This window comes from Rhipicephalus sanguineus, chromosome 2, assembly GCF_013339695.2.
Source record: "Rhipicephalus sanguineus isolate Rsan-2018 chromosome 2, BIME_Rsan_1.4, whole genome shotgun sequence".
Taxonomy (NCBI): Eukaryota; Metazoa; Arthropoda; class Arachnida; order Ixodida; family Ixodidae; genus Rhipicephalus; species Rhipicephalus sanguineus.
This window is the reverse complement of record NC_051177.1, coordinates 76,036,307-76,063,522: the sequence shown is the minus strand read 5'-3', so window position 1 is coordinate 76,063,522 and position 27,216 is coordinate 76,036,307. Positions and strand designations below refer to the sequence as shown.

At 43.2% G+C, this 27,216-nt stretch overlaps 1 protein-coding gene and 1 long non-coding RNA gene across 2 annotated transcripts in view; one reads left to right on the top strand and one right to left on the bottom strand.

The window, feature by feature from the left end:
• The window catches only part of LOC119383195 (zinc finger protein 135-like), a 129,449-nt gene extending 109,105 nt beyond the window's left edge, over window positions 1-20,344 (top strand). The window contains exon 5 of the mRNA XM_049412446.1: window positions 19,521-20,344. Coding sequence (XP_049268403.1) covers window positions 19,521-19,771 — 251 coding nt within the window. The 3' untranslated portion in view covers window positions 19,772-20,344. The remainder of the gene's footprint in view (window positions 1-19,520) is intronic.
• Window positions 5,622-22,296, bottom strand: LOC125757168 (uncharacterized). Its single transcript, XR_007415092.1, has 3 exons — window positions 22,206-22,296; window positions 21,073-21,351; window positions 5,622-5,730 (listed from the first exon to the last, which is right to left on the bottom strand). It is a non-coding gene; the product is annotated as an uncharacterized LOC125757168 (long non-coding RNA).
• Window positions 22,297-27,216: the final 4,920 nt, after the last annotated feature.

Genomic DNA, 27,216 nt, shown 5'->3' with positions numbered 1-27,216 from the left:
ACATATCACATGCACACACACACACACGCACATGCTGATTATAGACCATTGTCCCTGTATAAAGTGTGTGTTTGTTTGTGCACCTTCACATGTACATTCTATGTTACTTTGAAACTTTTTATCCGTATTTGTAAACATGCTGCTTGAGGACCTCGATTCTTTCAATACCTAGTGTCTCCTACTGTGTACTCCCCAAATGCTAATGTGTGTTTCTGTTGAATACTGGACACTGAGCACCTTCATTGTCTTGGCTGCATGTTTTGACATTAATTTTCTTGCAGGTTCTATGTGCTATTGCTGCAGTTATCTTGGTGTCTGTGTTGCCTGATTCACCTTTCTTATTCGTTCTCTTGCATGTTTTGCTTATAATGAACTGTGTTATATTGCAGGTTATGTCCGGTATGACATGTCAGAAGAGCATCGTTCCTGCTGCAGAGAATTGGAGCCTTATGTGTTGTAGGAAAAGCGTGAAGGAAATTTTTTAGAATTGCCAATCTTTTTATCCTGAATATTCTAGTCAGTGATGTTCTTTAATAATCCTCGTAGAAGCATGTTCTGTTGAATTTGTGTTAACTTGTGAACCTTTATTGAATAACCTGTTGGCGACACTTAAAAGGGCCTTGCACCCATACCTTAATTTATAAGATCTCCATTGCAACGCTTACCTCATGTCATCCTGAGATTAGTGCTAAAGTGACGTCAGCAATCGATTCAACTTCTAATTTCAAACTAGGAGTTGAGAAAGAGAGGCATTTCATTTAGCATTTCACTTGGCTAGTCAAGACTTGTGCAACTTCCATTCATAAAACAACTTTTACTTGGTAGTGGAAGCAGTCATCTATTGTGGCCTTCCCATAACAACTTGTAGCTGAGCTGTTTAACCAAGGATTCGCCCTAGTGGACCTCTAGTAACTTCGTCTCTGGAGGAACACCTGATAAACATTTCTCTTGTGTCACTCTTGATGTAGAAGGGTGAGAAATAACAGGAACGCTAGCACATATTGTTGTCTCAGCAGATTCCTGTGTTTCAGCATAAACTGAAAACTCGGCCGTTTCAGCGTTGTCTCTCAGTCCTGTAGTTCACATCCTTTCACGAGATGGTGCTGCCAGTGTTGATACAACAGGGTCCAACAGGACACTTCTTACACCTTTGTGTAGTTTCTAAAACTGTGTAACTGTGTTACACAGTTTTACTCTGAAAAGTCAGTGACAGCGTGTTATGTGCAGTCAGACCTTTGCACCCAACCAGCTACAGCGAAAAACATAAACCTTTACATCACATGCCTCCTGCCTATCGTCCGCTGCTGGGTATTGTCAGTGTCGAACACTACTGTCGGCACAAAAGCTGACTTCGTGAGGTTATTAAATTATCTGATATTTTGGTATTGAATATTTTCCTGCTGCTCAAGCATCAAGTGCAACAGAAAGCAAATGTGTAAAAAAAAAAAACAAATTATTCAGGGTGCAGGGCCTCTTTAAGTTTTCATTGACATCACTACCCAAGAAAACATGCAAAACCAACTTCAGTGCAGAAAAACATAAATGGTGCTTTTGTAATATTGCTGTTCCACTGTTTAGCAGAGTCATGAATAGTGTACACTAAAAGCATTGATTAGGATGATGTAGTGTAGCGTTAGTGCTTCTTATTTTGGCCATTCAAAGTTGCATTATTTTTTCCAGTATATAACATGACTGTTAAGGCTATGAAATTTGTTATAGACACTGTAAAACATGTTACGGTGGTTGAAAACAAAATAATTTCAGCGATTTCAGCTGAGCAGCTCCAAAATATAATGCACTGACATGTTGTGCCATGTGGTCGAATCAAAGCAGGTCACTCGACTTAGTGTCAATTGCGGTGCTCTTTTATACTTGGGCAAAGTGAATTAGGAAAAGAGCTGTGCAACTGTGGTAACATCCTCAATTGTGCATATGCAACTGGTGAGCTGAATTTTATAGCAGAGCTGTTATGCTCGAAGTTTGCTGTGTGTAATAGATAGAAAATTATCATCATCATGAGCAGCCACGCACTCCCTTTGTCCTTATCTTCATATTCGTCCTCTTCTTCCTCTTCTGCTTCGCTCCCAGAGCATGTGCACCGATTTGTCCTGCATGGGACGCAACAAGTCTGATGGGCAAGTGGACTGTACTCAGAGTGGGAAAGAAAGAAAGAGATATAAAGAAAAACAGAGAAATCCTTGGAACAAAAAAGCTTTCTCGGCAACGCGAAATTGAAACCTGCCTACCCACGATCTAAAGGCGAGCGTCATAACTAGAGCTGTGCGAATAGCAAAATTTTGGGTGCGAAGCGAATTCGAATAATAAAGATTGAGTGCGAATCGAATCGAATAATTTCGAATAATTTTCGAATATTTCTCAAACATTTTTCGAATAATTCGAAGTGCAATTACAGAAAAAGTTGCAGAGAATCCCTAAGTATGTTCTTGTGAGATAGCAACATGAAAGTGTTTCTTTTCGCTAGGTTGATGAAGCACTGGTGGGGTCATATTTCATAGTTGTCTTTCTTATCAAGAATGAGGCAATGTAGAGGCCGAATTGTATTTATGTACATGATTTGGTGCAACCAAAGTGTTGCCGACAACACTTTACACGTGATAGGCAGAGATGCCATTTCCTCAGCCTCTCCTTCTCTTTCAACTTCTGTGGAAGGCCAGCTGATGTGGCGGACAAGGATGTCCTCCCTTCAAGTCCGGAGTTCCAAATCTGCCTCGTAGGCGTCGATATATAAGAACATCTGAAATTTTGGATGCTAAAAAGCTTCGGCGTCCGATTTTTCGGACTTCCTGCCCAAATTTCAGGTCCAAAACAGCATTAATTGAGCCCTCAACTCTGCCACATCTTTCATCTCCATATTGGAACCAGCGTTTTCTTGAGTTAATACATTTGCGACCGTAGCGGAGCTTGAAAGGCAGCTTTGCCGCAATACGGGGGTGTGATGAGGTGAAGCATATTGAAAATCTAGGGACCAATTCCAAACGGACGTTGACTGTCTCTTGGCCAAGTTCGACCGTAACGGACCTTGAAAGGCAGCTTTGCCGCAATACGGGGGTGTGAGGAGGTGAAGCATATTGAAAATCTAGGGACCACTTGCAACCGGACTTGGTCTCTTGGCTAAGTTCGACCGTAACGGAGCTTGAAGAGGTGAAGCATATTGAAAATCTAGGGACCACTTGCAACCGGACTTGGTCTCTTGGCTAAGTTCGACCGTAACGGAGCTTGAAAGGCAGCTTTGCCGCAATACGAGAGTGTAATGAGGTGAAGCATATTGAAAATCTGAAGGGGTCACTTTCAACCGGACGTTGACTGCATTTGTCTTTGGGAAGTTCGAATAGTAAAATTTCGGTGCGAATCGAATCGAATAGCAAACACTATTCGAAAAATATTCGAAATTTCGAATATTCGCACACCCCTAGTCATAACCACTCGGCTATCCAGGCACGCTAGCCTTGTAGAGTAGTGTATAGCAAGGGGGTGTAAAAGGGGAGAGGGCAGGGAGGAGGGGAAAACGAATGCAGAGAGAGGGAAAGAAAAAGATCGAAAGGAAGAGAAAGAAAGGAAAATGAGAGAGAAAAAGATAGAAGGCAAGAAAACGACTACAGGGTGAATGAAAGACATAGAGAGAAGGAGAGAAATAGAGGAGAGCGTAAAAGCCTAGCTGAGCCAGGACAAGCTAGGTGCCCGCCAGCTCTGCTGTGACCCAGCCTTGCACGACTAAGTGTAGGCTGCACTAATTTTTGCAGTTCACCCATGACATTGCGATTTATTCAAAAGACTTCCTCTGTTCACAGAAAAGGACTAATGACAAAATGCTTGGCACAAAAGGGTGTCTCTGGGTTCAAGGACTTTTTGTTGTTAAGCCTCAGTGACAGATTGCGATGATTAAAAGCATTACACATAAACAAGACAGACACAGTCCATCTTTGTTCTCATATGTTGTACTTTGGTCTATAGCTTTCATGTCTACATTGTACTATAGATATGTGAAGAACGCATGGAAAATAAGTTTGTCCTGTTAAGCTTGGTTTGGCCGAGTTCTTTAAATGTGATACTTTCAATCAGCACAAACTCAGTCAACCTGAACAAATCAGCCCCCGTCATCACTATGATGCCTCAGTGGCAGATTTCAATTTTCTCATGCAGCTGGAAAAAGTAATCAAGGCTACTCAGCACAGAAAATGCAACCACCATCACTGCAGGAGCCCCCTTACCACTGCCACTATTGCGATTATGTTGCCGACTGGCCATCATCTCTTGTAAGGCACAGGGTCGTCCACACGGGCAAACGGCCGTTCCAGTGCCACGTCCGCGCTCGAGGCATCTCACAGAAGGCCACCTCAAGTTGCACATGCGCATCCAGACTGGCGAGCGACCTCTCATCTGCCTTGTATGATCGATGACTTTCGTGCACCTTTTTCAGCGTAGCATACACATGAGAAAGCACCATCGTCACCAGGGTACCGCACAGTGAGGTAGATAGCCCCTGTTTTTCAAAGTGGACGGGACACACTTATAAGGAGCTTAATGACAGGCATATGTACACACAGCAATACAAGACATTGTCGTACACCAAGAAGCTGGGTCAATTTGCATGCTGTCAGTCATCGCAGTGCTCAGGCACCTTGTAGGTCAATGAAGCTAGATTGATCGGGGTGTTCTGTCCTGTTGAGTTTGAAACCACAGACTTTAGTTTGATTTCTTGTCACAACACAATCTATACAATTCATTAAATAACTGGGCTGTATAGTGATGCCAACTTGACTGCAGTTAATTTGACTCTTCTGTTTTCCTGTCTTTGCCGGATAGTACCAGACCTCAATTGGGAACGCCATTTTTTATTTAATGGTTGGATATGAAGGAACACTTGCATACTCACATAGGCAAACGGCCACATTCGGTGCCGTTTGTGTGATAAATGCTTTTCCGATAAGTACAGACTTGGGAAACGCCAACGCGTCTACACAGGCAAGGACCATTAAAGTGTCGTTGGTGCCCACAAAGCTTTCTGAGAAATAGCAGTCGTATGGAACACCTGCGCACTCACACTAGTGAATGTCCACTTCACTGCGCCTTCTGCTTGCAGAAATTCCCATAAGAAATCCCACCTGTCAGCTCTCCTACGCCTCCACAAAGGGGAAAAGCCACACAGCTCCACTATCTGCTCCAAGTCATTTGCGCAGAGCAGTCACCTGAGAGTTCATATGGGATTTCACAACACTGAGTATGTCACCATGCATTTGTGAATTTTTATTGCATCCTTACTTCAATTGTTCATATGTATACATTATGCTCCATGTTGTTCTGGTGCATCTGGAACTGTCACCATGTGCACTTACATGTTAAATTAATAGAGGGCATCAGAGGATATTCTAGGAATATCTAACAAACCGCAGGCATTTTTCTTTGTACGAAGATTTCATTGCCTTACTCTGGTCTTCATGTTTTATCCCTTCATGTAGTATTCCTCCAATTGAGTTGTGTGTGTGACTAAATATTCATGTTACATTGTTCATCTTTGTTTTGTTGTTGAGACATGTATGAATTTTCTGAAGGTTCTTCTACCAATGTGGACACCCCTGTGAGTTCCTTTGCCTCTGTACAAGTTAAATAGTGTCATGTTGTAGCTATATGTTGTTAATGCACTGAGTTGTAGGGAATTCTTTCGTACTGAGATACAACTAGAATGTTGATTCCTCTTGATGTTTGAGCTACCTGTGTGAATGTACTGTTCTGTGGCTTTTGTAAGCAGTCCTCCGAACTGTGCAGCTCAAGCCACGGAAGTAGCATCTCGATGGGGGTGAAAAACAAGAACCGCTGTGTACTAAGATTTAGATTCACGCTAGAAAACCCAGGTGGTAAAAATTAAGCTATAGCGTCTTGCTGTGGCACGCATCAAATCTTGTGGTGGTTTTCGCTCATAAAACCCAAACATTATTTAATTTTGTTAATCACATGTCTGAGTTAGTTTGTGTTTCCTTGTTTTGATTAAAGCTTGTGGCATGTGCATAGGTCGGCAAAAAATGTGGAGCTCACTAAGACTCACTGATGAAATGTATTTCGACCGTATAGCTCACTTGGACTCAGGCTCACCAAAATTTTCGTCAGCCGGACTAACTCGGACTCAATTCGCCAAACTATCACTCACTTCGACTCGCTCAGACTTAGACTCACGGCTCTGTTTGAGCCTGTGTGAGTCGACTCATGAGTCTTAGCGTATATGAGCTTTTTTGACCATGGTGTCATGCTCTTAAGACCAATATCTCCAATAATTGGTTCTCTATTTGGTGCCTTTTGATCTCGTACCTTCAAATATGAGTTATATGTGGTTGCAATCCAGTAAGGACATTTTTATTGAAAGAGATGGCTGACACGCGATATTTTTACTGAGAACTTCATGTGAAAGAGTTTGCGGGGAAGAGGGGGGAGGGGAGTGGGATCGCGGCACCTGCCCCCGTCCGTAACTCACGCCTCTGATCAATAAATATTGAGCTGGCGTATGAACACTAATGCTGTGAAGTATGCATGAGTCGATGGGAGTATAAACGTGAGCCCACATAAGGCTGATAGTAATGCTGATTTGTGTGGATAGAACCATAGGTCGGCAGAAAAGCGCGGAGCTCACCCAGACTCACTCAAGAAATATATTTTGCGCTTAGAGCTCACTCGGACTCAGACTCACCGAAATTTTCCTCAACCGGACTCGCTTGGACTCACTGATATTTTTCTCAACCAAACTCACTCGGACTCACACTCACCCGAACTCACTCAGGCTCAGACTCACTGTTCGATCTGAGTCTGAGTGAGTCGACTCATGAGTGAGTTTGCTGACCTATGGGCATGTGGTATCTCTCAGGTGCAGCCACAATGTTGATCCATCATGGTATTTGTGCTTAAAAGTATTCTTAAGCACTAATGTACAGTCGCACTCAATATGACTTGCAACACGGGAGCGCGTAGCCTCACGAGTTCAAAGACTGCACATGGCTTCCACTAGCCAATATTTTCATAACTAAATGCTGTTCTCTCAGTTTAGGATAATCACAAATAAGAAAACATTATTTACTTGGGGAAATGAGAACAAGTTGAAGCCATGTGCAATCTTTGAACTCATGAGGCCACGCGCTCTCGTGTCAAGTCATATATAGCGCGACTGTTCATATATTCAAAGAAATATATATTTATAGAAGTAAACATATGTTTCACGCATTGCAGCATTGTTTTCTTTTACCTTTACATTTCCACAACAATATGGAGGGTAACTGGGGCCATCAATGTAGGTACATACTAATAAATCCGAAATAACAGATGCTTTGTTTTCATTTCTTTGTCTTGACTATGTATTTGTTGCTACTGTCACTGTTGAAACTGTTCCTCTGTTGCTGATGTCACTGTTGATTGGTATCGGCAGCAAAAGTCCAACCAGCAGTCATGAAAATGCGTGAAATATGCAAAGAGAGCTTTTGACTGAGAAATAGAACTTGCTCTGGTGTGTGTTATAAAAATGGCATATCTCATGTGTTAATAAGAGGAAGAAATGGACTGAAATGCAAGCATATTTGGTGTTGTCTAACAAAGAAACAAGCAACTTGAATAATGTTGTCATACTGATAACTATGTGATATATGGAGCTTTGGTTGTTCATAGCTGTTCTTAGTTTGGCATACCGCTTCGAACATCAGAGACCATGCACTTCTGCCGCTTTAATAGTGGCACATTCGCTTACACTAGTATCGTTGCTTATGTACCGGGTGTGTTGAATATTACAAAACTGAAAGAGAACGTTGATGTGCTCACAACAGGTAACTTGCCATGAAGATAGGAATGTCGGTTTCTTCATGTTTGGTATTTAAGTGTAAACTATAATGCATGCTAAAAAGCAGTTGTGGAAGAAAGCTTCACTGCATTACCAGTATATTTTTCTTCATGGCAATGTCACGATTATTAAATCTTCATGGAAATTTGGCTATCACACCTTTCTAGAGTGGCATGTTAGGCATGCAACTCGGAACAGTCTCGAGGGTGTACCTATCATTTTATGTTTCTTGCATAGGCAATTTTTTTTACACATATGGACAGGTTACACACGTCCAAGCATTGCATAGTCGCATACAAATATGCAGAGCAAACGATAAAGATGTGCATTTTTCTTTTAAAACAAAACATATGATGTTCAGGTGACATGCCTTGTTTTTTCTGTGCAGAAAAGTGGCATTCCAGCGGTCCAGCAACTCTAGGGGATGCCAAGTCACAGTCCCGTTACTCTTCCATTGGTGTCTGTAAAACTGAAAGACTATCTGATGTGGCAGTTGATCACAAGGTCCACACAGCCAAGCGACTGTTTGAGTGCCACCTGTGCCCTCAAAGTTTCCAACGGAATGGCTGTCTCAAGAAACACCTGCGCACCCACACCGGCGAGCGGCCACATCAGTGCCCTTCATGTGGCAAGAGCTTCTCGGCAAAGTCCAATCTCACGGACCACCTGCGCTCTCATACTGGTGAACGTCCATTTCAGTGCTCCTTCTGCCCACAAAGCTTTTCGCATCGATCCAACCTATTATATCACCAACGCATCCATACTGGCGAGCGACCGTTTCAGTGTCATTTCTGCCTTGAAACCTTTTCTAGGAGGCACACTCTCAAGAAACACCTACGCACTCACACTGGTGAAAGACCATTTCAGTGCTCCTTCTGCTCGCAAAGCTTCTCGCAACAGTCCCACCTATCAGATCACCAACGTGTCCACACAGGTGAACGACCGTACAGTTGCACTGTCTGCTCAAAGTCTTTTGCGCGGAGCACTAACTTGAAAACACACATGAAAACACACACGGGTGAAAGACCGTACAGCTGCACTGTCTGCTCCAAGTATTTTTTGTGGAGCACTCACTTGAAAATTCACATGAAAACACACACAGACAAATGACCATACAGCACCACTGTGTGTTCCAAGTCTTTTGTGCAGAGCACTCACTTGAAAATTCACATGAAAACACACACAGACAAATGACCATACAGCTCCACTGTGTGCTCCAAGTCTTTTGTGCAGGGCACTAACTTGAAAAGTCGCATGAAAACACACGCAGGTAAATGACCGTACAGCTATACTGTCTGCTCAGAAGTCTTTTGTGTGGAGCACTCACTTGAAAAGTCACATGAAAACACAATACTGAGTATGTTCCCAGCCTGGCAAATGTGAATTGTCATTACGTTAGTATTTCAGTTCTTCACGCACTATGCTGCATATGATTCTGGTGTGCCAGTAACTGACACCATGTGATCTTATATTTTGAGCTGACACGTGAAATCAAAGGATTTTCAAGAGTTATCTAACAAGTTGGTGAGACATGCTTTAAAGGGGTCATGAACCACTTTTCCAATTAATGATCTAATGACCTCAGTATCGGAGCTTACTGCCCCCCGAATCGATTGCCGTAAAAAGTTCTCGAATCCGTCATGAATTAGCGGAGTTACGGGGGTTTGGCGCACGCTCTCAGCGCCTTCTCTCTTTTCTCGTGCCGACGAGCGCACTGGAAGCGACACAGGGAGGGATGGCACGGGGGAAACAAGTTACGTTGGCACACGTCATGAATCGCAATCGCTCTCCCGCTGTGATTCGCATGTGCGAGTGTGGCTACCGTGTAAAGTTAGCAGACTGAGGAGCGTGGCACTGGCAAGTGGCGGCACCCCGTGGCAAGAAGCCATCTGATCCGATCGCCGCCCTCGATTTATGTCGGCTATCGGCCAATGAGGATGCTATGTCTTTTGCGACGCGGAGAAGCATATATGCGACATCAACCGGCAGACGCCTCGCCCACCGACGAGAGTGAGAACCGGCTTCTGTTTGAAAAGAGGGCACCTGAGAAAAGAGCAACTTCGCCCTCCGCTTGTAGCCTTTACGTGGCGTGCACGACTGCAATATTTGGCTGAGCAGTTCATAGCTGTGTCAGCTTTCCGCAGGATGTGTTTTTTATCAAGCCCAAGGGGTGCTTCATGACCCCATTAAAAGAGATTTGGTTGCCTTTCCGTGATCTTTTTGATATATTATTCCTTCAAAATGGTTGTGTGTGTGGGTGTGATAAATAGTTAAGTTGAATTCTTAATGTCTGTTTTGTGACTAGAGCATGTATGTATTTTCCAAATATACCCCTGCCTGTGTGTACGCTCCTATAGTCCGGTACAACTTTAGAAGACAGGAGAGGCCCCGCCCGGATGACTGAAGCGCAGCAGCCAATTGGCTCCGCGACTAAAGAAATAGTCCCTCTTAAAAAATTGTGACTGCTTCTAAAATGCGTATTTGTCGGTATAAATAAGATTTGTTTATCTGTGGCATGACGGACCACCACAAACAATTCGAATTCACTTTTGACAAAGAAAAACGCACACAGCTGACGCAACTCGGCCCAGTTCGAAGCGAGGGCGGCCATGTTAGGCATGTTCTCCGTCGACGGGGTCACCGGCCGTCCGGCTCATGATGTCATTTGAAGTGCGCGCCTACTGGTGGAGGCTCGTGTGCATCCGCCTTTGAGGGGAAAATGCCGCTGCCTTCTAATGTTGTACCCGACGATAAATTTGTTTACTTCTACACCAGGAAAACTGGTTGCACGTTGTACTTCTACGTTGTTTATCTATTGAGTTGTTGGCAAGTCTTTTGTGCCAAGGTAGAATCCCTTGTAGTGTTTTAGCTATGTCTTTGTATGCACTGCTACCTTAGTGAACACATCTCCTATTTGTGTTGTGCTGCCTCAATAGAGTGAGTTAAATTTTTGGCCACAGCATCAGCATCCTGATTGCTTTTGCCCCAAGGGACTAAATAATAATTTTTTGATGTCAACAGTCATGTTCAGTTCTACCATTATGATTTTGTAAACCAGTCACGTACTCATTCTCACTTCACCAGATGTAGGCGCAACGATGGGAAGAAATGGCGGCATGCTTGCCGTCACAAAGGATTAGAACATTGTAAAATGTTCGGAAGCATTATTAGATTATCCTTAACTTTGTATCTATAAAATACTACTGTTGCATTATTTTTTTCTGTATACCGATGAAATGATAAGCATATTGTAAAGTGTTATGGCTCTAGTTGATAGGAATCAATAAAGATTTGCTGAAATCGCATTAGATATCGATCTACTTAGCAGATAGAAGAAAAATAATTATTCTTGCCTTGTGTTGTCTGCTTCAGTAACCTCATCATTGATGGTATCACCTTGCTCTTTTTGCCCTTCTTCGTAGAGTTGTGATATCCCTGTATGCTTTTGTTCCTTCTTTGAGAGCCACACCTTGCCGCACAAATCAAAATAAAAGCTGCATTGCAAGTTCTCACTTTTTTTGATTACCTCATATCCTGTCTTTGTCTTAAGTACAGAGCATCAATTTCTACCTTTCAATACCCTAGGTTCATTATTGATGAAAGAATAAAGCAGTCGAGAAAAGTGGCATACACAACGACTGGTCGTTTGTGTGCAACTTCTCTCCTGTGTCCATAGTCTTCTTGACTGGTTTATTCTTTCAGCGTTATGTACCAACTGACCCAGACTTCGACCTTACTTCATTATCAATTATAGTCTCTTTTTTTGTGAGCTTTTATAGTTTACTTGATCGCTACTATGACATCCTGAAGTTATTGCAGACAGGTTAGGGCTGAACAGCTTCGGCATGGAAACTTAGTATATCACCCGCAGGGGTGCTTGCAATTCTGCAGGCATTTGGTGTGTTGCGACACCACGGACCCGAGCACATGTGGGTTGGACTCACCTGTCACAGCTCAGGCAGGCATGGCTGAGCTGTGATGGCAGAAAGACTAAAGATAGAGAATCTCTGTATTTTAGTACCCCATAATTTGACCCTGGGGTGCCCTTGGTGGAGGCAACGAAGTATTGTGCCATGGTTACTTAAAAAGGCATTAGTTTGAGGAAGAATGCGAAACCTTCATCGCTATGTGAAAAATTTTAAACCTGAAGGTAGGCAGGGGCCTGCAAGTCTGCATCAACACATGTGCTTAATTGAACGGCACAGAAAGCTGTGCGCAAGACAGCAGAGAAGAATATTTATGGTGGCTACTGCTTATTAGAATCAAACAAGAAATGTTAGTGCATACCAGGTTGAAACATATGGCTTTCAGAAGACAAAGAACAGTAAAACGAAAGGAACAATAGAGACTTCGTTTCTTTGACCTTTGTTCCTTTTCTTTGTTCCCTTGTTGTTTCTTCTGCAACACATGCATGTGTTATGTTAGTGTGTAATTGCATTTTTTGTTCACTTCCAATGAAATTTAGTTGCAAGTTCAGTGCCATATTTTATGGTCCTTTTCTTTCCTCTGTGATCTTGTGTTCGGTTTCTGCTGACATTCAATTAGGCATGTGAACCAGATAGTCTAGGTATCGTCAGTGTTTTATGATATCCTGGTGTCATAGGGCAACATCAAAAAGAGCCTCAAGGCTGCCCTACATCTACATGAATGAATGAACAAATGAGACTTTTTTGCATTGTGACAAAAAAGATATATTGCTTTTCACTTTTTTTTTTCTAAGACGGTTGAAAGCCAGCTCCACCCATTTTTTACACTCGAGGGGTAGCTTTATCTCGGGCATTCTCGTCTAAATATCACAAGGGAACAGAGAAATCGATCCTTATGGCCGTCACTTTACCGATTCAGTTGAATTTAAAGGAAGTTGACATTTGTTCATTGTAGGAAGCAGACAACCTTTTGTTTGTTCGGTGCTATATTTAACAAAAGTTCAACAATACAGAACTTTAACAAAATTTGAGTGGCCAGTTTTCAACTATGTAATGACATTAGTGGCTACAAGGTCCTTGGGGATGATGGTTGGTGGTTTATTGATTCTGGAAAGCCAGAACTCCATATGCAATGAGATTCACTTGACTCTTGTGAAGTGTACTCGGTGTGAGAGTGCAGGTGGACTTTAAGGAGAGGACAAAAGGAAAATTGCCCTATAGGGGGGTTCATCTCCATACAAAGTCGTAGCATCTGACAATTAATAGCAACGGCAATACACACCAGTACAGACAAAGTTTTATAGGATTTGAAACACGTGAATACGCAGATTATGTAAAATTGGGAATGTTGTTGAGTGTCAGCAAGATGAATGTAAGTAACGTTTTAGAGCGCAGCTCTTGAGCACTCGTTGATGCCTACTGCGTTGTCCTCTTCAATGTACCCAAGCGAACAATCTGTACAGGAGAGGATGAATGACCGCATTTTTGAAGAATGCATGAGGAGAAACACTAAGGTGGTACTTCGTGACCTTGTGTGTGTCACCACCACTAAAACAGCGCTTCACAAAGTCCAGTGTTCACAAATTTGTTTCTGAAAGTGAGTGACACAAGCGGTGTAAGTGCTTTGTCTGCCCCTGTTGCTAAATGACCTACCCAAGCAGAGGTTCAGTGTCGTCGACGCCAGAATCCAAAAATGTGCGCCACTGAAGCATCACTTAAAGGAACCCTGCAACACTTCTTTAAGTAACCTTTGAACGGCTTCATTAAAGGAGTCTGTTGCCTCGCAAATCGACTGCTGCAGAAATTTTTAGAATCGGTGAAGTACAAGTGGAGTTACAGGGATTCATTGCACGCTTTAAGCGCTTTGTCTCTCGTTTCATACCAGCAAGCGTGCTGAAAGCTTCACAAGTTGTGTGGGGGTAAAAGGAATGAGAGGGGGGAGCAAGAGGGGGAGAGTAGATGACAAGCAAGGGGCAAGAAGCTGTTTCTCTTGGGCTCATCATTTCTTGGATTGAGCAGTGAGGCCCAATAGCTCCATGTTGCATTGTGTCATTATATTGAACAGTGAGCACAAAACACTATTATAAAACTGGTTTGTCATGTGTGGCCCATAACTAGCACATGCAGAGCACGTTATTGCCCCTAACTTTGGTGCCACTGTTTTAAAACCTTCTCGTGCGTACTTTGTGAACACGGGATGTCGCTGGAGACGACATTTCAACAAGCGGGCCTATCTTTTGAAGTCTGCAACTTTAAGTTGCAGCCTTGAACAAAACAGCTAGTTATGGTCCTTTTTTTTGTGTTTATTTCATCTAACCAATGCATGATATTGCATGCTTTCGTATGTCTTGATAAATGTTACGTTAGAAGATACAACGAGTGCATATTGCAGAAATAGGCAAACTATGGCTTGCATGCATAATGCAGCACTTTTCATGTCAACATGTGGCTTGCTTCTCTTGATGACATTTGCCTATTTCACTTTAAAATTATGTATGCTGTGCTCGCTTTGAGCTTAATAGGGTCTATTTCAAAAACTCATTCATCCGCTGCTGTTTGAACCAGGTTGAGTGTTTCTGCACCCAGTTTCGCACAAGTATCTAGTAATAAGATTTCGCAAACTTGAGATTTCTGAAAATGATATGTTAAGCTCCCACCCCTGCCATGAGCCGGCATCATTCGAAACATCCCCTCCCACCCCCACCCCCCGTTGCGGCTGCTATGAGACTGCTTGGGGCAATGACGTAGATATTCACTTCCTTGTGGTGGAGCAGAAGAAACCGTTGGGGGTGATGATAATACAGAATGACAATGAACAGTTCTTGAAGGAAAACCTTGTTGTAGCGGGGCTTTTGTGAATCAAGTCTTGATAAACTCTGCACACAGCCGCTATTGCAACACTTCTCATGCAGACCACTAGCCGCGCGATGCATTCCTACTCTGTTGCTATGAAGATTGAATTCGTCAAGTGAAACTGCGCATGGGGGAAGAATGTGAAGGTAGGAAAGAATGGGGTCAGTGACAATAACAATGCGCTGTGCCCAGCTTTTACCATTGGGAAGTAAATGTGCTTTCTGCAATTCTGTAGCCACTGTAGTCCTAACTCAACGTTTTTCATTGGCCACCATCTCGGTTTTTACGGCTTCAACCAGGCATGCACCCACATCTTGATTAACCCAATTTTCAATGAAAGTGAGGTGGGCATTGTTGGATGTTTTTCCAGCCCTTGGTATGGCTCTGTTTGGCAAGGCGGTTGCACACATCCCATCTTTTCAATCTTAATGGGCTCATTCATTGTTTGCAGCAATTTGGACCCTTTACAAAAAGTGCCAGTTGATATTTGTAATTACCATTTTGTAATGCTTAATTAATGAAAACAATACAAAACTTCAATGGAAGATGAAGGCGTGAAGTGATTAGAAGAATCATTAAAGAAGGAATGTCACTGAAGCCATTGTTTTGCAAAGTGGACGAACGTTTCTTCATGAGGACATCGCTGCCTTAATGAAGGCAAGTCCACTTTGTCTTAACAGTGGCTGCAGCAACATCCCCCGTACAACGATTTTTTCATCACTTTGTTAATATGGTGGCTGGCTTTTTTTTTTGCTGATCTGTGGTGCAGCCACTGTTAGATAATGTGTAATCATGGACTGCATAAATTTGATTGCATCTGGGTCATTTCTATTGCAAAAATCAAGACGAGTAAAATCCGCAGAATGTTCGCTTTCTATAAACAGAAATGCCTTCCTTCAGTTTCTCTCGGTTCTCAAAGAGCTTCTTTGAACGGATAATATGAATTGAACACTAGGCACAGGCTTTTATGTAAGCAGCCTGGAAGATTGGGAATGCTGCCTACTAGCTTATTCAATATTCACAACCATCATCGTGTCAACTACTGGATAAAATGGCAGATACTCTCGTCAGTGCAGTTTACATTGTTCTTGCAGTGGGCACTTCCTTGCTTTTACTTAGTGGCAATACTACAGTCTATCCACGTGCACTGTTTCATCAACTGCGTACAAAAGTAGCATTAGAGAGAGGCACTGACATGTCGAGGATGAAGTAGCAAAACCATGTGACATTGGGCATGCTTATGTATGCCAGAAAATTGTTACCCGCTAGTCCTCTCATAGCACTTGTGTATGTCTGTTAGTATGTACATATCACACGCGCACATACACACACACGCACATGCTGATTATAGACCATTGTCCCTGTATAAAGTGTGTGTTTGTGCATCTTCACATGTACATTCTATGTTACTTTCAAACTTTTTATGTGTATTTGTAAATATGCTGCTTGAGGACCTCGATTCTTTCAATACCTAGTGTCTCCTACTGTGTACTCCCCAAATGCTGTTGTGTGTTTCTGTTGAATACTGGACGTTGAGCACCTTTATTGTCTTGGCTGCATGTCTTGACATTAATTTTCTTGCAGGTTCTATGTGCTATTGCTGCAGTTATCTTGGTGTCTGTGTTGCCTGATTCACCTTTCTTATTCGTTCTCTTGGATGTTTTGCTTATCATTAACTGTGTTATATTGCAGGTTATCTCCACTATGACATGTCAGAAGAGCATCGTTCCTGCTGCAGAGAATTGGAGCCTTATGTGTTGTAGGAAAAGCGTGAAGGAAATTTTTTAGAATTGCCAATCTTTTTATCCTGAATATTCTAGTCAGTGATGTTCTTTAATAATCCTCGTAGAAGCATGTTCTGTTGAATTTGTGTTAACTTGTGAACCTTTATTGAATAACCTGTTGGCGACACTTAAAAGGGCCTTGCACCCATACCTTAATTTCTAAGATCTTCATTGCAACGCTTACCTCATGTCATCCTGAGATTAGTGCTAAAGTGACGTCAGCAATCGATTCAACTTCTAATTTCAAACTAAGAGTTGACGAGAGAGAAGCATTTCATTTAGCATTTCACTTGGCTAGTCAAGACTTGTGCAACTTCCATTCATAAAACAACTTTTACTTGGTAGTGGAAGCAGTCATCTATTGTGGCCTTCCCATAACAACTTGTAGCTGAGCGGTTTGACCAAATATTCGCCCTAGTGGACCTCTAGTAACTTCGTCTCTAGAGGAACACCTGATAAACATTTCTCTTGTGTCACTCTTGATGTAGAAGGGTGAGAAATAACAGGAACGCTAGCACATATTGTTGTCTCAGCAGATTCCTGTGTTTCAGCATAAACTGAAAACTTGGCCGTTTCAGCGTTGTCTCTCAGTCCTGTAGTTCACATCCTTTCACGAGATGGTGCTGCCAGTGTTGATACAACAGGGTCCAACAGGACACTTCTTACACCTTTGTGTAGTTTTTAAAACTGTGTAACTGTGTTACACAGTTTTACTCTGAAAAGTCAGTGACAGCATGTAATGTGCAGTCAGACCTTTGCACCCAACCAGCTACAGCGAAAAACACACCTGCACATCACTTGCCTCCTGCCTAACGTCTGCTGCTGGTTATTGTCAGTGTCGATCACTACTGTCGGCACAAAGCTGACTTTGTGAGGTTATTAAATTATCTAATACTGTGGTATTGAATCTTTTGCTGCTGCTCAAGCATCATCAAGTGCGACAGAAAGCAAATGTGTAAAAAAAAAAACAAATTAATCGGGCCACTTTAAGTTTTCATTGACATCACTACCCAAGGAAACATGCAAAACCAACTTCAGTACAGAAAAACATAAATGGTGCTTTTGTAATATTGCTGTTCCACTGTTTAGCAGAGTCATGAATAGTGTACACTAAAAGCATTGATTAGGATGATGTAGTGTAGTGTTAGTGCTTCTTATTTTGGCTATTCAAAGTTGCATTATTTTTTCCAGTGTGTAACATGACTGTTAAGGCTATGAAATTTGTTATAGACACTGTAAGACATGCTACGGTGGTTGAAAACAAAATAATTTCAGCCATTTCAACTGAGCAGCTCCAAGATATAATGCACTGACATGTTGTGCCATGTGGTCGAATCAAAGCAGGTCACTCAACTTAGTTTACTTACGGTGCTCTTTTATACTTGGCCAAAGTGAATTAGGAAAAGAGCTGTGCAACTGTGGTAACTTCCTCAATTGTGCAAATGCAACTGGTGAGCTCAATTTTATAGCAGAGCTGTTATGCTCGAAGTTTGCCGTGTGTCATAGATAGAAAATTATCATCATCATGGGCTGCCACGCACTCCCTTTGGCCTTATCTTCATATTCGTCCTCTTCTTCCTCTTCTGCTTCGCTCCCAGAGCATGTGCACCGATTTGTCCTGCATGGGACGCAACAAGTCTGATGGGACTGTACTCAGAGTGGGAAAGAAAGAAAGAGATATAAAGAAAAACAGAGAAATCCTTGGAACAAAAAAGTTTTCTCGGCAACGCGAAATTCAAACCTGCCTACCCACGATCTAAAGGCGAGCGTCATAACCACTCGGCTATCCAGGCACGCTAGCCTTGTAGAGTAGTGTACAGCAAGGGGGTGTAAAAGGGGAGAGGGCAGGGAGGAGGGGAAAACGAGTACAGAGAGAGGGAAAGAAAAAGATCGAAAGGAAGAGAAAGAAAGGAAAATGAGAGAGAAAAAGATAGAAGGCAAGAAAACGACTACAGGGTGAATGAAAGACATAGAGAGAAGGAGAGAAATAGAGGGAAAGAAAGGGAGGAAAGATAAAAAGGTAGACAGAGAATGAAGGTCTGTTCGATTCACCTGCACCAATCGGAACCGGTTCACGGCGGTGCACAAGAAGTTCAGAAATTGTTCAGCAGGAGTTCAGTAGTGCAGGCACGGTGCTTCACTACAAACGAATGACGAGGTGCCGACATGGTTCAGACCTTATTTTTGTTCGCTTAATTTACGTCGTCTACGTAACGTTGACCGGTGGCAAACCGCACGTGGACAGTCTATGAGGCTCAAACCCTTTGGCAAAACACGTCTCACCGGTACAGCGCCTACACCTGAATGCTGCGTCGTCTGCTCAGCTGCTAGTGCGCACGCGCAAGACTGCACCAAGCCGGCACCGCCAGCATAGAGGGTGCAGGAAAATCGTGAACCAGTGCTGCACCTCTCCTGCACCTTTTGAAACGAATGGCGTGGTTCAGAGGCCGCCATTGCTGCACTGCTGAAACGAATGGAAAGGTGCAGCACCTCGTGAACGGGTTCAGATGGTGCAGGCGAATCGAACGGACCTTGAAATACACAGACAGACAAAGCGACAGAAAAAAAGGAGAGAAAGCATAGCCTTCTATAGTATACTTTAGCAAGCGGTGAGAAAAAGAGGTGAGAGCGTAAAAGCCTAGCTGAGCCAGGACAAGCTAGGTGCCCGCCAGCTCTGCTGTGACCCAGCCTTGCACGACTAAGTGTAGGCTGCACTAAATTTTTGCAGTTCACCCATGAAATTGCACTTTATTCAAAAGAGTTCCTCTGTTCACAGAAAAGGACTAATGACAAAATGCTTGGCACAAAAGGATTTCTCTATGTTCAAGGACTTTTTGTTGTTAAGCCTCAGTGACAGATTGCGATGATAAAATGGATTACATATAAACAAGACAGACACTCCATCTTTGTTCTCATATGTTATACTTTGGTCTCTAGCTTTCATGTCTACATTGTACTATAGATATGTGAAGAACGCATGGAAAATAAGTTTGTGCTGTTAAGCTGAGTGTGGCCGAGTTCTTTTAATGCGATACTTTCAGTCAGCACAAACTCAGCCAACCTGAACAAATCAGCCCCCGTCATCACTCTGATGCCTCAGTGGCAGCTGTCAATTTTCTCATGCAGCTGGAAAAAGTAATCAAGGCTACCCAACACAGAAAATGCAACAGCCATCACAGCAGGGGCCCCCTTACCACTGCCACTATTGCGATTATGTTGCCAACTGGCCATCATCTCTTGCAAGGCACAGGGTCATCCACACGGGCAAACGGCCGTTCCAGTGCCACGTCTGCGCTCGAGGCCTCTCGCAGAAGGCGCACCTCAAGTCACACATGCGCATCCAGACGGGCGAGCGACCTCTCATCTGCCTTGTATGATCCATGACTTTCGTGCACCTTTTTCAGCGTAGCATACACATGAGAAAGCACCATCGTCACCAGGGTACTGCACAGTGAGGTAGATAGCCCCTGTTTTTCAAAGTGGACAGGACACACTTATAAGGAGCTTAATAACAGGCATATGTACACACAGCAATACAAGACATTGTCGTACACCAAGAAGCTGGGTCAATTTGCATGCTGTCAGTCATCGCAGTGCTCAGGCACCTTCTAGGTCAATGAAGCTGCATTGATCAGGGTGTTCTGTCCTGTTGAGTTTGAAACCACAGACTTTAGTTTGATTTCTTGTCACAACACAATCTATAAAATTCATTACATAACTAGGCAGTATACTGATGCCAACTTGACTGCAGTTAATTTGACTCTTCTGTTTTCCTGTCTTTGCAGGATAGTACCGGACCTCGATTGGGAACACCATTTTCGATTTAACGGTTGGATATGAAGGAACACTTGCACACCCACATAGGCAAACGGCCACATTCGGTGCCCTTTGTGCGATAAATGCTTTTCGGAAAAGTACAGACTTACAAAACACCAACGCATCTACATAGGCAAGGACCATTAAGTGTCGTTGGTGCCCACAAAGCTTTCTGAGAAATAGCAGTCGTATGGAACACCTGCGCACTCACACTAGTGAATGTCCACTTCACTGCGCCTTCTGCTTGCAGAAATTCCCATAAGAAATCCCACCTGTCAGCTCACCTGCACCTCCACACGGGAAAAGCCATACAGTTCCACTATCTCCTCCAAGTCATTTGCGCAGAGCAGTCACCTGAGAGTTCATATGGGATTTCACAACACTGAGTATGTCACCATGCATTTGTGAATGTTTATTGCATCCTTATTTCAATTGTTCATATGTATACATTATGCTCCATGTTGTTCTGGTGCATCTGGAACTTACATGTTAAATTAATAGAGGGCATCAGAGGATTTTCTAGGAATATCTAACAAGCTGCAGACATTTTTCCTTGTACGAAGATTCCGTTGCCTTACTCTGGCCTTCATGTTTTATCCCTTCATGTAGTATTCCTCCAAATGAGTTATGTGTGTGACTAAATATTCATGTTACATTGTTAATCTTTGTTTCGTTGTTGAGACATGTATGAATTTTCTGAAGGTTCTTCTACCAATGTGGACACTCCTGTGAGTTCCTTTGCCTGTACACAAGTTAAATAGTGTCATGTTGTAGCTATATGTTGTTAATGCACTGATTTGTAGGAAAGTCTTTTGTACAGAGATACAACTAGAATGTCGATTCGTCTTGATGTTTGAGCTACCTGTGTGAATATACTGTTCTGTGGCTTTTCTAAGCAGTCCTCCGAACTGTGCAGCTCAAGCCACGAAAGTAGCATCTTGATGGGAGTGAAAAACAAGAACCACTGTGTACTAAGATTTAGATTCACGCTAGAAAGCCCAGGTGGTAAAAATTAAGCTATAGCTTCTTGCTGTGGCACGCATCAAATCTTGTGGTGGTTTTCGCTCATAAAACCTAAACATTATTTAATTTTGTTAATCACATATCTGAGTTCGTTTGTGTTTCCTTGTTCTGATTAAAGCTTGTGGCATGTGCATAGGTCGGCAAAAAATGTGGAGCTCACTAAGATTCACTGATGAAATGTATTTCGTCCGTATAGCTCACTTGGACTCAGGCTCACCAAAAGTTTTGTCAACCGGACTTACTCGGACTCAATTCGCCAAAATATTGCTCACTTCGACTCGCTCGGACTCAGACTCACGGCTCTATTTGAGCCTGAGTGAGTTGACTCATGAGTCCGTTAGCATATATTAGCTTTTTCGACCATGGTGTCAATGCTGTTAAGACCAATATCTCGAATAATTGGTGCTCTCTTTGGTGGCTTTTGATCTCGTACCTTCAAATATTAGTTATCAGTGGTTGCAATCCAGTAAGGACATTTTTATTGAAACAGATGGCTCACACGAGATATTTTTACCAAGAACTTTGTGTGAAACAGTTTGCGGGGAGGTGGGGGGGTGGTGTCGAGGCACCTGCTCCCCTCCGTAACTCATGCCTCTGATCAATAAATATTGAGCTGGCGTATGAACACTAGTGCTTTGAAGTATGCGTGAGGCGATGGGAGTATAAACGTGAGGCCACATAAGGCTGATAGTAATGCTGATTTGTGTGGATAGAACCATAGGTCGGCAAAAAAGCGCGGAGCTCACCCAGACTCACTCAAGAAATATTTTGCGCTTAGGGCTCACTTGGACTCAGACTCAACGAAATTTTCCTCATCTGGACTCGCTTGGACTCAGATTCATTGATATTTTTCTCAACCAAACTCACTCAGACTCACACTCACCAAAACATTACTCACCTGCACTCACTCACGCTTAGACTCACTGTTCGATCTTAGTCTGAGTGAGTCGACTCATGAGTGAGTTTGCTGACCTATGGGCATGTGGTATTTCTCAGGTGCAGCCACAATGTTGATCCATCATGGTATTTGTGCTTAAAAGTATTCTTAAGCACTAATGTACAGTCGCACTCAATATGACTTGCAACACGAAAGCGCGTAGCCTCACGAGTTCAACGACTGCACATGGCTTCCACTAGCCAATATTTCCATAACTAAATGCTGTTCTCTCAGTTTAGGATAATCCCAAATAAGAAAACATTATTTATTTGGGGAAATGAGAACAAGTTTAAGCCATGTGCAATCTTTGAACTCATGAGGCCACGCGCTCCCTTGTTTCAAGTCATATAGTATAGCGCGACTGTTCATATATTTCAAGAAATATATATTTAAAGAAGTAATCATATGTTTCATGCATTGCAGCATTGTTTTCTTTTGCCTTTAGATTTCCAAAACAATATGGAGGTTAACTGGGGCCACCAATGTAGGTACATACTAATAAATCCGAAATAACAGATGCTTTGTTTTCACTTCTTTGTCTTGACTATGTATTTGTTGCTACGGTCACTGCTGAATCTGTTGCTCTGTTGCTGATGTCACTGTTGATTGGTATCGGCAGCAAAAGTCCAACCAGCAGCCATGAAAATGCGTGAAATATGCAAAGAGAGCTTTTGACTGAGAAATAGAACTTGCTCTGGTGTGTGTTATAAAAATGGCATATCTCATGTGTTAAGAAGAGGAAGAAATGGACTGAAATGCAAGCATATTTGGTGTTGTCTAACAAAGAAACGAGCAACTTGAATAATGTTGTCATACTGATAACTATGTGATATATGGAGCTTTGGTTGTTCATAGCTGTTCTTAGTTTGCAATACCACTTCAAACATCAGAGACCATGCACTTCTGCTGCTTTAATAACGGCACCTTCGCTTACACTATAGTATCGTTGCTTATGTACTAGGTGTGTTGAATATTACAAAACTGAAAGAGAACGATGAGGATAGGAATGTTAGTTTCTTCATGTTTGGTATTTAAGTGTAAAGTATAATGCATGCTGAAAAGCGGTTCTAGAAGAAAGCTTCACTGCACTACCAGTATATTGGTCTGCATGGCAATGTCACGAATATTAAATCTCCGTGAAAATTTGCCAATCACACCTTTCTGGAGTGGCAGGTAGGCATGCAACTCAGAACAGTCTCGAGGGTGTACCTATCACTTTTATGTCTCTTGCATAGGCAACTTTTTTTTACGCATATGGATAGGTTGCACACGTCCAAGCACTGCATAATCACATACAAATATGCAGAGCCAGCAAAAAAGATGTGGATTTTTCTTTTAAAACAAAACATATGATATTCAGGTGGCATGCTTTGTTTTTTCTGTGCAGAAGAGTGGCATTCCAGCGGTCCAGTAACTCTAGGAGATGCCAAGTCACAGTCCCATTGCTCTTCCATTGGTGTCTGTAAAACTGAAAGACTATCTGATATGGAAGTTGATCACAAGGTCCACACAGCCAAGCGACTGTTTGACTGCCACCTGTGCCCTCAAAGTTTCCAACGAAATGGCTATCTCAAGAAACACCTGCGCACCCACACCGGCGAGCGGCCACATCAGTGCCCTTCATGTGGCAAGAGCTTCTTGGACAAGTACCATCTTACAGACCACCTGCGCACAGCATACTGGTGAACGTCCATTTCAGTGCTCCTTCTGCCCACAAAGCTTTTCGCATCGATCCAACCTCTTATATCACCAACGCATCCATACTGGCGAGCGACCGTTTCAGTGTCATTTCTGCCCTGGAAGCTTTCGGTGGGGCCACGCTGTCAAGAAACACCTACGCACTCACACTGGTGAAAAACCATTTCAGTGCTCCTTCTGCTCGCAAAGCTTCTCGCAACAGTCCCACCTATCAGATCACCGACGTGTCCACACAGGCGAACGACCGTACCGTTGCACTGTCTGCTCAAAGTCTTTTGTGCGGAGCACTAACTTAACAAGTCACATGAAAACACACACGGGTGAAAGACCATACAGCTGCGCTGTCTGCTCCAAGTCTTTTGTGCGAAGCACTCACTTGAAAATTCACATGAAAACACACACAGACAAATGACCATACAGCACCATTGTGTGCTCCAAGTCTTTTGTGCAGAGCACTCACTTGCAATGTCATATGAAAACACACGCAGGTGAATGACCGTTCAGCTACACTGTCTGCTCAGATGTCTTTTGTGCGGAGCACTCACTTGAAAAGTCACATGAAAACACAATACTGAGTATGTTCCCAGCCTGGCAAATGTGAATTGTCATTACGTTGGTATTTCAGTTCTTCACGCACTATGCTGCATATGATTCTGGTGTGCTGGGAACTTACACCATGTGCTCTTATATTTTGAGCTGACACATGAAATTTTTCATAAATTATCTAACAAGTTGGGGAGACATGCTTTAAAGGGGTCATGACCACTTTTCCAAGTAGTGATCTAATGACCTCAGTATCGGAGTTTACTGCCTCCCGAATCGATTGCCACAAAAATTTCTCGTATCCGTCGTGAATTAGCGGAGTTACGGGGGTTTGGCGCACGCTCTCAGCGCTTTCTCTCTTTTCTCGTGCCGACGAGCGCACTGGAAGCTACACAGGGAGGGATGGCACGGGGGAAACAAGTTACGTTGGCACACGTCATGAAGCGCGATTGCTCTCTCGCTGTGATTCGCATGTGCGAGTGTGGCTACCGTGTAAAGTTAGCAGACTGAGGAGTGCGGCGCCGGCAAGTGGCGGCACCCCATCGGAAAAGCCATCTGATCCAAACGCCGCTCTCGATTTATGTCGGCTATCGGCCAATGAGGATGCTATGTCTTTTGCGACGCGGAGAAGCATACATGCGACATCAACCAGCAGACGCCTCGCTCACCGACGAGAGTGAGAACCGGCTTCTGTTTGAAAAGAGGGCACCTGAGAAAAGAGCAACTTCGCCCTCCGCTTGTAGCCTTTACGCGGCGTGCACGACTGCAATATTTGGCTGAGCAGTTCATAGCTGTGTCAGCTTTCCGCAGGATGTGTTTTTGCAACAAACCCAAGGGGTGCTTCATGAACCCTTTAAAAGAGATTTGGTTGCCTTTCTAAGATCTTTGTGATATAGTATTCCTTCAAAGTGGTTGTGTGTGTGGGTGTGATAAATAGTTAAAGGGACTGTCTACTGTCCTTCATCGCTTTTCTGTTTTGTACCACAATAGAAAGCGTACTGTCTGAAGTGTCCAAGCTTGCAGCAGTTTCTCTGGAAAGTGAGTAGAAATTTTTAAAACAGAATTTTTCAATCTGCATTCGGTCTTCTTCCATTGGCGGGAAACATGCCCACAACGCTGGTTGGAGGACGCGATGACGATTGTAGTGACGGTAAAAATTAAAACTGAAAGCACATGTTATTTCTGTAGAATTACTTTATTTTCGCTGAACACTAATGTAATGAATGTAACAGTCGTTTTCAGCGGGCTAGCGGTTAAATGAAGCCTTATCTTACGATTACAGAACACTTGTTTGGCTGTAATCGCTGTCTATGCGTTTATTTTAGCACTGCTGCCGCAATCCAAGCCAAGTCGATTCATCAAAAAGAGACAATAAATTCACGCCTTCACAGTCCAGCACATGTGAGACATCCTAACAACGATACAGCGGCACAGTACGACCAGCGCGGACAGCCGCATGGCATAGCGCATCAGTTGAAGTAGATGAAATCGAAGACGGTGCCGCAAGCAGCACCACCAGGCGTCTTTTTGGATGCGTGAGAAAAAAGAAGCGAACAATTACTCTCTGTACGCAACTGAAAGCTGCCTCAAGCGCATAAAATACAATTTCAAGTTATACATGTTTGTTTTTAAGCAAAATGAGTGTACCTGCGAGAATTTGTTGTCCTACCAGTAGATTGACCACGTCGCTGCTGGGTGACGCTAGCGGTCATTTTTTCACGATTTTCAACATCAAATTAAAAATATAGTTCCTTTTTTATGGGGCAAAAGCATGCTCGTTGCGGCCGATGTGACGAACGATCTACTCATTTTCACCACAATCCGAAAATTTTTTTCCGAGCGGTAGACAGTCCCTTTAAGTTGAATTCTTATTGTCCGTTTTGTGACTAGGGCATGTATGTATTTTCCAAATATACTCCTGCCTGTGTGTACGCTCTTATAGTCCGGTACAACTTTAGAAGACAGGAGAGGCCCCGCCAAGATGACCGATGCGCAGCAGCCAATTGTCTCCGCGACTAAAGAAATAGTCCCTCTTAAAAAATTGTGACCGCTTCTAAAATGCGTATTTGTCGGTATAAATAAGACTTGTGTATCTGTGGCATGACGGACCACCACAGGCAATTCAAATTCACTCTGACGAAGGAAAACGCACACAGCTGACACGACTCGGCCGAGCTCGATGCGAGGGCGGCCATGTTAGGCGTGTTCTCCGTCGGCGGGGTCACCGGCCGTCCGGCTCATGATGTCACCTGAAGTGCACGCCTATTGGTGGAGGCTCGTGTGCATCCGCCTTTGAGGGGAAAATGCCGCTGCCTTCTAAAGTTGTGCCCGAATATAAATTCGTTTACTTCTACACCAGGAAAACTGGTTGCGCATTGTACTTCTACGTTGTTTATCTATTGAGTTGTTGGCAAGTATTTTGTGCCAAGGTAGAATCCCTTGTAGTGTTTTAGCTATGTCTTTGGATGCACTGCTACCTTAGTGAACACATCTCCTAGTTGTGTTGCGCTGCCTCAATAGAGTGATTTAAACTTTTGGCCACAGCATCAGCATCCTGGTTGCTTTTGCCCCAAGAGTCTAAATAATATTTTTTTGATGTCAACAGTCATGTTCAGTTCTACCATTATGATTTTGTAAACCAGTCACGTACTCATTCTCACTTCACCAGATGTAGGCGCAACAATGGGAAGAAATGGCGGCATGCTTGCCGTCTGTGATGAGTGGAGTGCGCGTTTGAATTGTGCGCCTTTGGAAAGTGCGCGTGATAAAGAGAGAGAACAAGGAGTGCGCGCGTGGAGGTGGGCA